The sequence below is a fragment of the Loxodonta africana genome, chromosome 19 (genome assembly GCF_030014295.1).
Source record: "Loxodonta africana isolate mLoxAfr1 chromosome 19, mLoxAfr1.hap2, whole genome shotgun sequence".
Taxonomy (NCBI): Eukaryota; Metazoa; Chordata; class Mammalia; order Proboscidea; family Elephantidae; genus Loxodonta; species Loxodonta africana.
The window spans coordinates 27,128,713-27,143,929 of record NC_087360.1 but is presented as its reverse complement, the minus strand read 5'-3'; the positions used below and the strand labels follow the sequence as shown (position 1 = coordinate 27,143,929).

General features: G+C 43.4%; 1 protein-coding gene across 5 annotated transcripts in view; it reads left to right on the top strand.

Moving 5' to 3' along the window:
- EWSR1 (EWS RNA binding protein 1) overlaps window positions 1–13,096 on the top strand; it is a 32,281-nt gene extending 19,185 nt beyond the window's left edge. For 2 of the 5 annotated variants that reach the window (XM_010598762.2, XM_010598761.3), the window contains exons 7-17: window positions 49–260; window positions 1,232–1,412; window positions 4,201–4,235; window positions 4,763–4,795; window positions 5,105–5,223; window positions 9,183–9,312; window positions 10,330–10,452; window positions 11,225–11,387; window positions 11,823–11,920; window positions 12,263–12,515; window positions 12,711–13,096. In XM_010598762.2, coding sequence (XP_010597064.1) covers window positions 49–260; window positions 1,232–1,412; window positions 4,201–4,235; window positions 4,763–4,795; window positions 5,105–5,223; window positions 9,183–9,312; window positions 10,330–10,452; window positions 11,225–11,387; window positions 11,823–11,920; window positions 12,263–12,515; window positions 12,711–12,750 — 1,387 coding nt within the window. In that variant the 3' untranslated portion in view covers window positions 12,751–13,096. Of the gene's footprint in view, window positions 1–48; window positions 261–1,231; window positions 1,413–4,197; window positions 4,236–4,762; window positions 4,796–5,104; window positions 5,224–9,182; window positions 9,313–10,329; window positions 10,453–11,224; window positions 11,388–11,822; window positions 11,921–12,262; window positions 12,516–12,710 lie in introns of all 5 variants that reach the window. The other 3 variants (XM_010598760.3, XM_023559260.2, XM_064272502.1) reach the window with 2 other exon arrangements.
- The last annotated feature ends 2,121 nt before the right edge of the window (window positions 13,097–15,217 follow it).

Below are 15,217 nucleotides of genomic sequence, written 5' to 3'. Positions count from 1 at the left end.
GCTGTATTTCTTTCCTAAAAAGTTTTTTTTTTTTTTTTTTTCTTTCAGCTATTCCTCTTCACAGCCGACTAGCTATGATCAGAGCAGTTACTCTCAGCAGAACACGTATGGGCAGCCGAGCAGCTATGGACAGCAGAGTAGCTATGGGCAACAGAGCAGCTATGGGCAGCAGCCGCCCACTAGTTACCCCCCCCAAACTGGATCCTACAGCCAGGCTCCAAGTCAATATAGCCAACAGAGCAGCAGCTACGGGCAGCAGAGTGAGTTGCTAAGAGAGAAAACCAAATAAGAATGATTGTGTTTGGAGTTTCTGGAAATGGGGATGCTCTTTACCGTAGTTTACTTTTGGACTCCAGGAAGCATCTTTAAGGCATAACACCCTAGCAAACAGCTTAGATGTCCCTGTAAAAACATCAGTGATTTTCTACAATTTAATTTTGTTATAACCTTGCAGGGGGAAAAAAAGATTTTGTAACAGATCAGAAAAATGTTCTAGACTGCCAGCCCTGCTCTCTTTTGGGAAGGTAATGTGCAGTGAGTGAATCCTGCCCACCCCAAGTGATTGACTACAGAGCAGGAGAGAGTAGAGTAGGCAGGCAGCTATTGAAAACTATTCGATGATCAAGTAAATGCCGTGTGTGTGTATGTGTATGTACACATACATATGTGTGTATTTTTATTAATCTATAAAGCAAAAGTTCTCCATACAAGATACTTGTAGTTATTCTGTTTGAAAAAGTAACTGAAAACCCAGACTGTTTTTACAATTTAATTTCTACCTGAATTGTTTTATCTTTTTAAATTAAATTCCTTCCACGGGCCTGTCTCATTGCCACTGTAAAATGAGCAGTGCTACTTGATTGTGTCCAACCCTAGCAACATGCTAAAGCCCTAAGAAACCTGGCTCTACTTTTGTTTCTTGTCTAGTTTAAAGAAGCAACTTCCGGAGGCCTCTTAGGACTCAGAACTTTATAAACTGTTCGTCGGCCAGGGGCTTTTTTAGTTTCTTTTAGGCTAATGTATAATAAGGTTATTTCAGCCTTGATGAACCAGCAGTTTTTGTTGAACATACAGATAATGCCTACTGGGTAGGGATGTTTTATTGTGGCATAAAGAAGATAGTCCCTTGATGAGAGTCTAGCAATTTAGATGTCTGTGATTCCAGGAGAAAATGCATCAAGTAGGGGTGTAAATGCTGGTTCATGGCTTACAGGTGTGACTCTTTCCTCAGGTTCATTCCGACAGGACCACCCCAGTAGCATGGGTGTTTATGGGCAGGAGTCTGGAGGATTTTCCGGACCAGGAGAGAACCGGAGCATGAGTGGCCCTGATAACCGGGGCAGGGGAAGAGGGGGATTTGATCGTGGAGGCATGAGCAGAGGTGGGCGGGGAGGAGGACGCGGTGGAATGGGGTAAGAGCAAACCTTTTCTCCTTTTACCTAATTTTGTTTCATCCGTAGGATTTTCAGTGGAAAGAAGGGACTGAAAGACATAAGAAATTTGTTTCTACATTTCCATGGACAATCTTTTGAGCTCAAGCCATCTTCTAAAACATGGAAATGTCATCTTTATGGCACATATTAAGTGGCAGCTTTTTTTCCTGCCAGTTTACTTTGTTGGATTGGGAAGAACAAAGAATGGTTTTGAAACTAGAGCTTTCAGTTCCCTTCGTGGTTTCCAGAGGTAGAAAGCCTCTGTGGGTAGTAGACTTGGGATGGAACACACACAAACCTTCTAACATCCCTAAGTTTTTAACTAATTGCTTCTGAATGGTTGTCTTGAAATACCCCGTGTGTATATACTGCAGAAAAGGAATGCAGCTATTTTCTACAATGTTTGTCCCCATCTTCTGTTTGTACTTGGAATTGTTGAACATGATGATGATCTTGGTCCCGTAGCCCTTAAACTGTGGCCTGAGGTACATAGAGTTTGGTTGGAGCACAGAAAAACCCAAGTGCTTTTTACAGAGAGTAATGTATATAATTACAGGATCACTCCCCATTGGAGATTTTGAGAAGTCTAAATCAGTTTGACCATTTTGATCGATGGCACAATCTGGTTTAGAAAACTTTGTTCAAATCAATAACACAACCCTGCTACCTCTGCCTGCCCTTCCCCTCCCTTCTCCTCCCATCCCTTCTCCATTCCTGGTATCTGTGCTTTAATGAAGGTGAGGTATAATGTTGATAGTTCACGTAATCCAGAAGGCTTAGTTCTGTGTGTGTTCTGTCCCTAGATAAGCTAGTTAACAGTTATGCAGAATGTTAAGTAAATTGGATTTGGTGCTGCTTTTGGTTCAAGGAAAAATTGAATAGGATTTCTTCTTTATAGAAATGGACTTCAAAATAGATTAAAAAGATAATCTATAACTTTCATATTAACAAGTCTTTTTACTATTGAAATACAGTTAATACGCTCACGTGTTCTGCATAACTTAAAAAAAATAAAGTCTTCAGTGAAATCTTTATTGGAGGAAATAGTCCTTTTACAACATGCAAAAATTGATGAGTAATTTGGTATAAAGTAAAATCAGTCTTCTGATTTGGAAAAAATCATTCCATTATAAAGGTTTCACTTTTTTATGGATGTTTTAAAATAGACCTAGACACTTGAAATTACTATCATCACGTCTCAAATTATCTAGAATTCCTAGTATTTTTCAACTGCAAAAACAATTTCAAGCTTATCTATCCATTTTAATAATCCAGAAGTAATCTTTCTACTAATTTTGGTGGTAGAGGGGCCCCTCTTTCTGGACAAGAAGTCTCCCGGAGCCATAGAAAAGATCATGGCTTTCCCCATAGGTTCCTCAACAGACTGTGAAGCAGTCGGTTGGGTCCTGTGGGGACAGATCGGGGTGTTTCCTCTCCCCTTTATATTGTGGTGTGGTGATGGTTTTCAGTGTCTTCTGCAGGTAAGGCACTCAATGTTGTTAACATGCCCTTTTTCATTGCCTCAGTATTTTGATATTTTCATTGGCTGTTAAACGTGGAAACTTTTTAACATGCTTTGTCGCATTTATATGCTACAGGTTACAAAGTGAGAGCCTTGTATACACTTCAATACTTAAAAAGTACCCGTACTCAGTACTCAGCCGGCAGCATAATGAAAAGTGGGACTAGACACGGTGTCCATATGGAGAGGAAAAATATACATAGAATATTTTTAACAAAATGTATACATTGTATAAATGGAATCCTTCTGTAACTTTGGTAACTGCATACTTGTTGTTTGGTAATGAACCAGAGGAGGTATACTACTCTAGAATTGTGTAACATTAAAGTGTAAACTTTTGTGTTTAAAGAGAGAGAACATTTTATGGTGTGTACTTTTAAAAAGGAATCAAAGCTGCATGCAACAGCTTGAAATTGTATATTCAGGTATTAAAGGTGCAATACTGGTTAGAAAAAACTCAGGGCCTCCCACTGGGGAGGTGCCTTTATTTAATTAAAAAAAAAAAAACCTGAAACTTCACCAAAAAAGCTTAACTCGTATTTCTCCTTTCTCTTTAAAATGTACATGGCAGTGACTTTTATGCTGCCATGATCATTATTATTAACTGATATGTCTGTAAAGTTGCACCCTTAGTCCATTGAGCCTTGGAATTTGTTGTAAATTCTCCTTTCACAGCAATTGTTAAATCCATTAGCGCCCTGAAATGTATGGCTTTATGCTGAAGATTGGGATGGATGCGTCCTCTGATGTGTGTTGTAGGCATTTAATGCGATTGTCTCCTGCTTTATTATACTGTGACTTGTTAGGAAGCCCAGGGCCTCATTTGGCTCTCCCCTGGGAGAGGTTGAGGGTGCACCTTTATGAACATGAAAAGGTTCATCATAGCTGTTGTCCCAGCTTGCCACTTCTCTATACAACAGTTCTCCCAGTTTTTCAGCTGATGGGGTGGGTGTTTGGGATCTATTTTTTTCTCCCTAATTTGCCAAGTATTGCACTATTAATACCAGCCCCAGAAATGCAAGGAACCAACCACACTGGTGTGTACAATCAGACAAGCAAGGTTGTATATAAAGGAAATTTGAGCCAGCTGCCCTGAAGAAAGGCATAGTGACAAGATGAGAGAGATGCATTGTTTGGAGATGTGTTTAGCCAGTGCCCTTCTTCCCCAAGAGCCCCCCGAAGGCTCAGAGCGGTACTGGCTTTTAAAGGGAAAGGCCTTCATTTCTTCGTTTATCCCCCCAGCAGCGCTGGAGAGCGAGGTGGCTTCAATAAGCCTGGTGGTAAGTTTTTGAGTATTACCATGGATAGTGTTTAAAAAAAAATACAGTCAGTTTTTAGAAAAATATAATTTTTTATTAGTTTCATAAGTGGTTTAAAGATGATCTATACAAAAGAGACTAATGGGTACTGCCGGCATTGTCTTAGGGGTAATAAGGTTAACCTATGGTTACAAAACAAAGGGTAATGCAAAGTATTGAGCAACTGCTTCTGTAATGTGGGGGAGAATACATTTTTTAAATTTGGTTTATTTGGAGGAAATATTTTGACTTAAATTTAACACTAATTTGGCACATAAGCATTGAAAGTGTATTTGGTTAATGGTTTAAAAGCAAATCAGCAAACAAACCCTAGCAAACCTATCACAGATGTTAAAGGGGCACTGCACCATTTTAGCAGTGCGGGTCATTTTGAATTTAATGAAGCCCCATCACATGGTGGTGTAGTAGATAGCTATGTGTGTTTGTAAGGTTTGTAGCTTACAAGGCGTGCACTAATAATATTTTCTATGATCTTTCCTGGTTGGCAGGACCCATGGACGAAGGACCAGATCTTGATTTAGGTAATTTTGAATTCTTGATCTTTATTTGTGTTTTGTAAATGAATAGCACGGAAGCGTGTGCATCCTGAGTTCAGCAGCATGGTAGGTCAGGGTGATATCCTTGCTGTTGAGGGCAGTCTGGGGCTCCATTATCATGAGTGTCTACTCATAACAGCCTTAAACCAAGAGTTTTCCCTGTGTTCTTGTTCGTGTGGTTGGTAGTTCTCTTAGCTTTGTGATGAATACTGGTGGGCAGTAGTGACCAGTTGGGTAATAAGCAGTCACAGATACATGACAATACCTCCCTCTCTGCTCTGTTTTCTCCTCAAGGCCCACCTGTAGATCCAGATGAAGACTCTGACAATAGTGCGATTTATGTGCAAGGATTAAATGACAGTGTGACTCTGGATGATCTGACGGACTTCTTTAAGCAGTGTGGGGTTGTTAAGGTAAGTAAAGCATATGCAGGTAACTGGGCAGAACTTGGGGGGACTGAATACTTCCATTAGATTGGATCAATGTTGGTTGTCATTTCTGAAGTTGCCTGGCTTTTTTCTTTCTGGGCACCATGTGGTTTGTTCCTTAAACTATCAAAAGAAAATTTTTTGTTAGCATTTTTTTTTTTTCTTTAATCGTGCTTGAAGGGAAAGTTGACAGTTCAAGTTAGTTTCTCATACAAAAACTTATATACACATTGTTATATGACCCCAGTTCCTCTGCCTGTAATATAACAGCACACTCCTCCTTTCTACCCTGTATTTCCCGTGTCCATTCACACAGTTCTTTGTCCCTTCTGCCTTCTCATCTCACCTCCGGCCAGGCACTGCCCATTTAGTCTCTTGTATCTGCTTAAGCTAAGAAGCACACTCTTTACAGGTGTCATTTAATGTCTTATAGTCCAGTCTAATCTTTGAAGAGTTGGCTTCAGAAGTTGTTTTAGTTTGGGGCTAACAGAGTCCAGGGGCCATGTCCTCTGGGGTCCCTCTAGCCTCAATCAGACCATTAAGTCTGTTGTTTTTGTTTTTGTTTTTTTTTAACTAGAATTTGAGTTCTCTGTCCCACTTTTCTCCCTACTCTGTCAGGGACTCTCTTGTGGTCATTGGTGGTAGCCACGTACCATCTAGTTCTTCTGGTCTTAGGCTGATGGAGTGTCTGGTTTATGTGGCCCTTTCTATCTCTTGGGCTCTTATTTTCCTTGTGGCTTTAGTGTTCTTCATTCTCCTTTGCTCCACGTGGGTTGGGACCAATTGATGGATTTTAGATGGCTGCTTGCTAACTTTTAAAACCCCCAGAGCACCGCTCACCAAAGTGGGGTGCAGAACATTTTCTTAATAAACTTTATGTCAGTTGACCTAAATGTCCCCTGAAACCATGGTGCCCAGACCCCTGACCCTGCTGCTGTGGTCCCTCGAAGTGTTTGGTTGTACTCAGGAAACTTCTTAGTTTTTGGTTTAGTCCAGTTGTGTTAGCCGTTTTTTGATAGAAATGCTTAACACAGTTTAACCATACTTGATAATCAGGGTCATGCTTACAGTTATCAGTTAGTTGAAGGACATTCACGGGGACACTACTTCCTGTAAAATCTAAAATACTTAAACAATATATAACAGAGAGAGTTTAAGAAATAATAAACATATGTGTCCACCTTTCAGCACAAGTAGAGCTTTATGAGTTCCTTTGAAGCACCTGGTATATTTCTTCCTGGTTGGAGCCGTTTCCCTTCCCCTCCCCTGAATTTTGTCATTCCTTTTCTTTATAGCAGTGCCCTCAACAGTATTTTGTTTTACATAATTGTGAGATTGAATGTTTATTAAGCACTGCTAAAAGGCAGTGAATTTGGAGCTTATATATAGTGGGGAATATATAAGAAAAGATGAATGTCATGTTAGATGGTAAATGTTATGGAGAAAAAAAGGCAAGTGGACAGAGAGAAAATTGTTTTTGCTACTGCAAATGATGCTGCAGTGCACGTTCTCGTGTGTGTCTCCAGAGGCGGTATGTGAGTTTCTCTGATACATGCCCAGGAGCCGAGCTGCTGGTTCTGAATGGAGCCGTACAGCTCTTGTGGGGAGGGAAGGGTGTTTCAGAACCGTGGAGGGATCGGCAAGGACAGAAGTCCTGGGGGCAGGGTCTTGCCTGGCAATTTTAAGGGACAGCAAGGAAGCCAGTGTGGCTAGAGCTGAGCTAGGTAGAGGGGGATTACTAGGAGATGGGGGCCAGGGGTGATAGGGAGCCCAGAGCATAGCTAGCCTTGAGGACATCATTGTAAGGCCTAGAGTGAAATGGGAGCTGGGGGAGTGACATGATCTGACAGCGCAGGAGGGGGTAAGGACAGATGCAAGGAGACCAGACAGGTGACTACAGTAACCAGGAGAGAAGTGACCAGGGTGGCAGCAGTTGCAAAGGCAAAAAGTAGTCAGATTCTATATATGTAATGAAGAAGAGAATTTCCTGGCATTTTAGATGACTATGAAAACTAGAGGAATTGAGGGTGACTCCAAAGTTTTGGCCTGAGGTGGAATGGTGCTGTTATTAAAGGGGTTGGGAAGACTGTAAAAGAAACAGGCTTTTTTGGGGAATGGGAGAACCTAGGTCAGACACTCAAAAGTTTGAGAATCCTGTATTCCATTTATAGATACACTACAGGTTATTTATCCATTCTCTTACTAGACAGCTGGGTGGTTTCTAGGTTTTTATCACTGCAGACGATGCCGCAGTATACATTCTTGTGCCAATATATGGGTTTCTGTTATGTGAAATTGCTGGTTCTTAAGGTGTGCATGTGCAGCTTCACAAGGTAACAGTGTGGCTGACCGACTTGGACTCCCACTAGCATCCCCAGGACCACATCCACCGCATCCACATCACTACTGGGGGTCACCAGACTTGGTAACTTATGCTGATCTGGTGGGAAGTAAAGTGAGAGGTAGTTCTTTGTTATTATATGAATGCTAATCTTTGTGTGTGTTGCCAGCATCATCTCCCAGCTTGTGGCTTTTTTTTTTTTTTTCTTCCTCATTTTCTTTTGATGAACAGAAGTTTTTAGTTTTAATTTAGTTGAACTTACCAATCTTTTCCTTAATAGTTTCTTTGTATTTATTTATTTATTTTTTCTGTTTGCGAGATTGTTTGTTCCAAGAACATTTACAGAAAGTTCTGTCCTTTTCCCGGTGGTGTATAATGCTTTATCTGTCACATAGACGCTCTTACCATCCATGGATCTATTTCTTGACTGTCATGTACTTTTGGTCAATTTGTATGGTCTGGGCTACTACCATGCTGAATTACTATAGCTTTATGCTAAGTCTGGATAGCTAGTAAGACAGATTCCTCTGGATTTTGTTTGTTTTCCTTCAGGAATGTAAGCAGTCTTTTATTTCCATGAAAATTGTATAGCTCCATTTATTTAAGTTTTCCGTAAGGACTATCTCCTTGAAAGTCTTGCAACTTTATTAGTTTTATTTCCAGGTTTCATACATACTTGCAAATTTCTATGATTAAGGGTCATCTTTAAATATTGTCTGATTATTACAGCCATGTAGAAATACAGTTGATTATATTACATAAGGCAGTTTCATTCTACTTGTATGCACATAACACACCCCAGAAGCTAAATGATTTTGGTTTCTACTATCATGACCTACGTATACTTGGGAAAAGTGAACCCAGAGAGGCTTGTGCTTGCACTGTTTGTTTAAGATATGGATTATTTTTAAAATACTGCCTTTCAATATGTATATAATGTTTATTAGGGCGTGGGCAGTTTTTCCTAGTTAAGAAAGCAGTGTTTGCCATATTTGGGGGAAATAAAAGATTTTAAAAATACATGTCTCATCATTCATACTACTGTTTTGCCATACATCTGTTTAGTTTTTATGTATCCTGTTTTTTTTTTAAAACGTACGTATTATTTCATACAGTTAGGTGTAACCTTCTCTTTTTGTAAAAAAAGCTCTATAGGTAGGTAGCTCTCAAGTATCACTAGATATGTAAATGAACATACATAGATTAGACTTTGATCATGTGCACGTTTAGTACAAAGCATTCATTCTCGTACAGTGTGACTCTTGAATTAAAGCCAGCTGTGCCTGGTGTTCACCTGGAAAACTAGTGATCTGGAGTTCTGGAGGAAAAAATTGCCATGCTGGAATGAATCAGAAATCCCTGTGAGAAAACGTATTCAAGGGGGAAATTACATAAGGATATGTTTGTTGTAGAAATTAGGAAATAAGGCACCCATAATTTTACTACACAGAAATAACATACCATCCTAGTGAATGTGTGTCTACGTGTGAACAGTTATTGCTTTTGATAGTTTTGAGGGACTTTCTGAAATTCACTTGGACTTTTTCCCGCAGATGAGTATATTCTAGTCAGTCATAGGCTAACTGTGCCATTTTATGTCTAGATGAACAAGAGAACTGGGCAACCCATGATCCATATCTACCTGGACAAGGAAACCGGGAAGCCCAAAGGCGATGCCACAGTGTCGTATGAAGACCCGCCAACTGCCAAGGCTGCTGTGGAGTGGTTTGATGGTAGGGGCCTGCGGTCGAGAAGGGTGTACTCGCTGGGTGTACTCACCCTTGTCAGCTCTGGGGTACATGGAGGGTCCTGTAGCAAGTGTAACAAGCTTGCAGGTAGAGAAAAGGGTCTTGCTAGTGTATTTAACTCTGGCTGTTAGAACGTTATTCTCTGAAGTGGTTCTGAGGACAAGGGACAGGTACATTCTCCCTTGGTGTAACTGTAGGGCACAACAGGAAGGAGAAACTTCAGATTCCTAGGAACAAGAAGACCATCTGGCTCCTGGTGGAGCCTGGGTAGCAGTTGGAAAGCTGATTGCCTGTCTCCTTCTACTGTGTGAGGGATTGAGGCCCTGACTCTTGGTTATTAGAAGGTAGCTCTGTTTTCAGGCACTGTTATTACAAATCTTGCATAAAGCTGTAGATGTTTCTCCAAGTACAAGTATTATCAGAAGGCACAGAAAACCCTTCAAAAGAAACATCCAGTATACATTCGATTTAATATTTGTATGCATATTTTTTTGTTGTTGTTACTGAGAATGTACACAGCAGAACATAAACCAGTGCAACTGTTCCTGTGTGTACAATTCAGCTGACGTTGATTATACAGTCTTCACGACGTACCACCATTCTCACCTTCCTTCTCTGAGTTCTTCCCCCATTAACATAAACTCATTCGCCCTCTTAGGTTCCTATCTAACTTTCAAGTTGCTGTTGTCAGTTTATCCCAGATAGTTTTTAAAAAAGCATAATGCTCAAGCCAGGCATTTTTTATTAAGCTGAACTGTTGTTTGGTTTTAAGAAGACTACAGAGAATATTTTTAGTTTATGGTTTTATGTATCTTTTGAAACTTTTTTTTTTTTTTTTTTTTGCCTTGCCAGTAAAGATAAATCATGGTCAGAAAACAAGTGGGGCAGATTTGCAGACAGGAAGTTCATTTGATGATGATGGAGGAATCTGTGAAAAGGCAGCCTGGCCCTTTCCAGTTCTCTGAGGAAGAAAGTAACTGATGTTCTGTTACTGTGTTCCAGGGAAAGATTTCCAAGGAAGCAAGCTTAAAGTGTCTCTTGCTCGGAAGAAGCCTCCTATGAACAGCATGCGGGGTGGAATGCCACCCCGTGAGGGCAGAGGGATGCCACCGCCACTTCGTGGAGGTATTTACTAGATGTTTTCTCTGAGCTGTGTCTGTGTTAAAAGTTTTTCAATACACTTCTTGTCCTTGAGAAACCTGATTTCTAGAGTGGAGACAACCCCATAGAGACTAGAAGGGTGTGTGGCATCAGTATTAGATTGTTGAAGGAAGCCCTGGGTAATGCAAATGGTTGAGTACTTCACTAATAGCCGAAAGGTTGGCAGTTCGAACTCACCCAGAGGCACCTCAGAAGACAGGCCTGGCAGTCTACTTTTGAAAGGTCATAGCCTTAAAAACCCTGTGGTGCGGTTCTTCGCACGCACGAGGTCGCCATGAGTTGAAACTGACTTGGTGTCAGCTACTAACAATGATAGTGGATTTTGGCGGCAGTTGATATTGATCAAAAACGAGACTGTTGAATGTTGTTAATACATGTTCGTGGGCGTTAAAAGGGAGGTAGGGAAGAAGGTGGGTTGATGAGTCAGGGAGGCTGGATGCCCCATGGAGCCACTCTGCCTGGGCGTCATCTCTGCTGCTGCTGTGCTTTGGTTTCTCCATCTGTCCTAGAATTTGGAGTGGAAGCCAAGTGAAGTAATGTGCACAGAAAGGCTCTCCTCAGAACCTGGTGGTGGTTAGGAAGGTGCTGATGCCTGCCCTGGGCCTGGGGGCCTGGGGGAAAGCCTGGAGGCAGTGGGGAAAGGAGAACAGTGGTCTGTGGGAATTCATTAGGGATTTTGATTTTCCTTGAGCAAATCTGGTATTATAAAGAAGTGATTTGCTGCTGCTTGTTGCAGGTCCAGGAGGCCCAGGAGGTCCTGGGGGACCCATGGGTCGCATGGGAGGCCGTGGAGGAGACAGAGGAGGCTTCCCCCCAAGAGGACCCCGGGGTTCTCGAGGGAACCCATCTGGAGGAGGAAATGTCCAGCACCGAGCTGGAGACTGGCAGTGCCCCAATCCGTATGTACTTCTCTTGGCAAATTGATACCCTGCTAGCAAAGCCTGGCCCTTTTGTCTCCCTTGTTCCCTATGGAGAGGAGGACTGCTGGCTTCAGCTTCTCTGTCCAGATGAGTGTAATGGTGATGGGGCCATGCATCACCGCTTCAGTGGCCTTCTGAAAGTCACCGTCCATCCCACCAGATGCACGTGGCTGTGCAGACATTCTGCTGGATCAGACACTGGTCCCGTGGCTGCGTTGCTGCCTGAGGCTGTGGCTCTAAAGCCATCTTCTGTGGACACATCCTGTCAGTGGTGCTTGTAGTACCTGGTTTTGACCTGGGGCCCAGCGCATGGTGGTCGAGTGCAGTGTGTACCTGCTCAGTGCCTCCTTTGCTTACTCAGCTGCAGCACCTTAGTTCACTTGCTGATTTCTACTGTGATGTCATTTTATACAGGGGTTGTGGAAACCAGAACTTCGCCTGGAGAACAGAATGCAACCAGTGTAAGGCCCCTAAGCCTGAAGGCTTCCTCCCACCACCCTTCCCGCCCCCGGGTAGGTACAGGTTTTATGAACATCCCCTCAGCGTCCTGGTACTGTGCCTCTCTTGTTAACTTGGCGGGCTTCGGAAACTACAGCTGCCCACTGCTAAGAATCAGGTTTCAATAAGTGCATCCCTGGTACTGAGCTCTTGAGGTTATAGTTGAATTTTCATTTCAGAATTCTGAATCGGGTGTTCAGCTTGAGTAAAGTAAATAGGAAACCCAATTTTGTTTCTGCTCTGGGTAAGGGAAGCAGAGCTGGAGCAGCCTCGGACATATCCACAGAACTTCTGCAGCCACCCAGCTCTCTGTCTCACTACTGATCTGTTGTATCCCACCCTTTGCCTTACCTTAGGTGGTGACCGTGGCAGAGGTGGCCCTGGTGGCATGCGGGGCGGGAGAGGTGGCCTCATGGACCGCGGAGGCCCTGGTGGTATGTTCCGAGGTGGCCGTGGTGGAGACAGAGGTGGCTTCCGTGGCGGCCGGGGCATGGACCGAGGTGGTTTTGGTGGAGGAAGACGAGGTGGTCCTGGGGGGCCCCCTGGACCTTTGATGGAACAGATGGGAGGAAGAAGAGGCGGACGCGGAGGACCTGGGAAAATGGATAAGTACGTGACCGTGATGGTGAAGCCAGCTGTGGGGCTGCTGACGGGTGGCGAGGGCAGCCTTTCCCAGTGTGACAGCAGGAAATGGGAAGCTGGTCTCAGTGCTTGGAATCAGTCAGAGAAGGAGGGTCTCTTTGGCTCTTTGGAGGGGTACCCTCTCGTCCCCCGTTTTAACCACGACCCCTCTTTGCCCTGCAGAGGCGAGCACCGCCAGGAGCGCAGAGACCGGCCCTACTAGACAGAACCCCGCAGAGCTGCATTGACTACCAGATTTATTTTTTAAACCAGAAAATGTTTTAAATTTATAATTCCATATTTATAATGTTGGCCACAACATTATGATTATTCCTTGTCTGTACTTTAGTATTTTTCACCATTCTTGGAGAAACATTAAACAAGTTAAATGGTAGTGTGCCGAGTTTTTTTCGTTTTTCTTTGTTTTTTTCCTTTTAAAGATAAGATGGTTGTTTAACTAAGACTAAACCAGTGGGAACCCCTTGTGAGCATGCTCAGTGTCGTTGTGGAGAACCAAGAGGGCCTATAACTGTAACAATGTTCATGGTTGTGATTTTTTTTTTTTTTTTTTTAAATAAAATTCCAAATGTTTATAAATGGTCATCCTTCTCAGCCTCTGTTCAGCAGTCACTGCCTATCTCCACGGAGCACACTTCTGCCCGCCAGATAGCAGCTCAGCCAAGTGTCACGTGAGGGAAGAGCTGAAGTGGCTGTGACATGAAAACAAAGCAGAACCACACAATATGTCAGTCGCGGTGCTGCTGCCAGGAAAAGGAGGGCTTAGTGTGCCATTCTGGACGTTGTGACCCCCATTTCTGGTTTGCAGGAAAGAGTGCTGTGCTGGTATATCTGTCCCTGGGGGCTTGGGGCCCTCATAAAACCTCTCTGACGTGAATGGACCTCTGAATGCCACCCCCAGGTGATGGTGGTGATGGACGTCCTTTGTCAGGCCCCCACACGCCCCTTAGATCTTTAGACTGAATGTCCGCCTCAGGGACAGCTTCCAAGGAACTCAGTGATGAAGAAGCTTCCATCTTGATGTTAAAAATGAGCTAAACCGTATATACTAAGGCCACTGTCAAGATCTTCCTGGCTGCCTTGTGCAGGGTTGGAGGTCAGGACTTGTTCTGAGGAGCATGTTTCTGAAATACTTGGAGAGGAAGTAAGATGAGCTTCAGACCCTTGACCTGCTAGCCTTTTTGGTCAGTCTTGTTGGATTTGCATAAAGATAAAATATTTAAGTTCAGGCCAATAGATCTGAGTCTCGGTGCCCTCCTGTGTGCTGGTGGCAAGGTTGGGACCCTAACAAGCTTCTCTGGGAAAAGAGGTTTTCCAAGTAAGCAGTTGTAACCCAGCCTACGAACAATGAAGTCAGTTGTGCCAGACACATACTGTTAAGAAACAACAAACTCTGGCCTTGACCCATCCTCTCCAAGTCAAACAGACCAGCTGCTGTCCAGAGGTTCAAGGAGAGCTTGTGTGTCACCTTTAGCTGAGAGGAGGGGAAGATACGAGAATAATTTGGAATAAAGTATTTGCTTTCTGTCCCTTGCTTTATGGGAGCAGCAACTTAGAAAGCATCCAAGGAACTGGTCTACTGCTTGGCTGCCCAGCTGGCCCAGAGTTTGCCGAACTTGACTGTGCCCTCAGGTGGGCTGGGCAGAGCCTTCTGCACTGATTCCCAGCCCTTCCGCTGGACAAGTCACGTAAGATTTAACGTCTCTACTGTTGTGCATTTTTCTGCTGAAAGACCCCCCCCCATATGAACATCCATTTGCTTGCCCACCTTCAAGAAAACCTCTTAGCCTCTCATCATCCCCCCACAGCCACTGCACCATTTTTCTATTCCCTTCTGCAGGAAAGTGTATGGAAAGCTTTGCAGCCACCCTTCTCCTTTCTAGAACCCACTTGCAATCAATCTTGCCCCCACTGAAATAGTACTTAAAAGTCACCAATGAAATGACCTTGTTGCCAAATCAACACCCATTCATGTGACAGCTGGTGACTCCTGCTTTGAAGCTTGCTCTTGGGCTGGCTTTGGACCCCATTCCCTCAGCTCTCCTTTCTCCTTTGCTGCCACCTTGATGATGCCTAGGGGTCCCTGGGTGGTACAAACAGTTAATGTACTCGGCTGCTAACTGAAGGTTGATAGTTCAAGTCCATCCAGAGGCACCTCAGGAGAAAGACCTGGCCATCTACTTCTAAAAAGTCAGCCATTGACACTTCATGATGTACAGTTCTCTGACACATTGGGTCACCATGAGCTGGGGGCAACTGGCTTCCTGACCCCTAAAAGTAGGAGACCCCCAAGACTTAATGTTTGGACTCCTTTGACCCCTTATTCTCTGGCTGACCTCTGATCTGTGGCTTTAGGTATCACCCGTATACTGCTGACACCCATCTGAGCACCAGCTGAGCTTGGGTGTCTGGTCAGTTGACAGAAGGACTTGATAACCCAGCCCTCCCTCTGTCCCAGCTCCACGAAGAGTAACACTTCCCCCGGGTGGCCGGAACCTTGGAGTCTTGTCTTTTCCGTTTTTCAGTATTTTTCTTCTAAGTTTTTATTGTGTTTTAAGTGAAAGTTCACAAATCAAGTCAGTCTTTCATACAAAAATTTATATATACCTCGCTATATACTCCTGATTGCTCTCGCCCAGACAGCACACTCCTTCCCTCCACTATCTTCATGT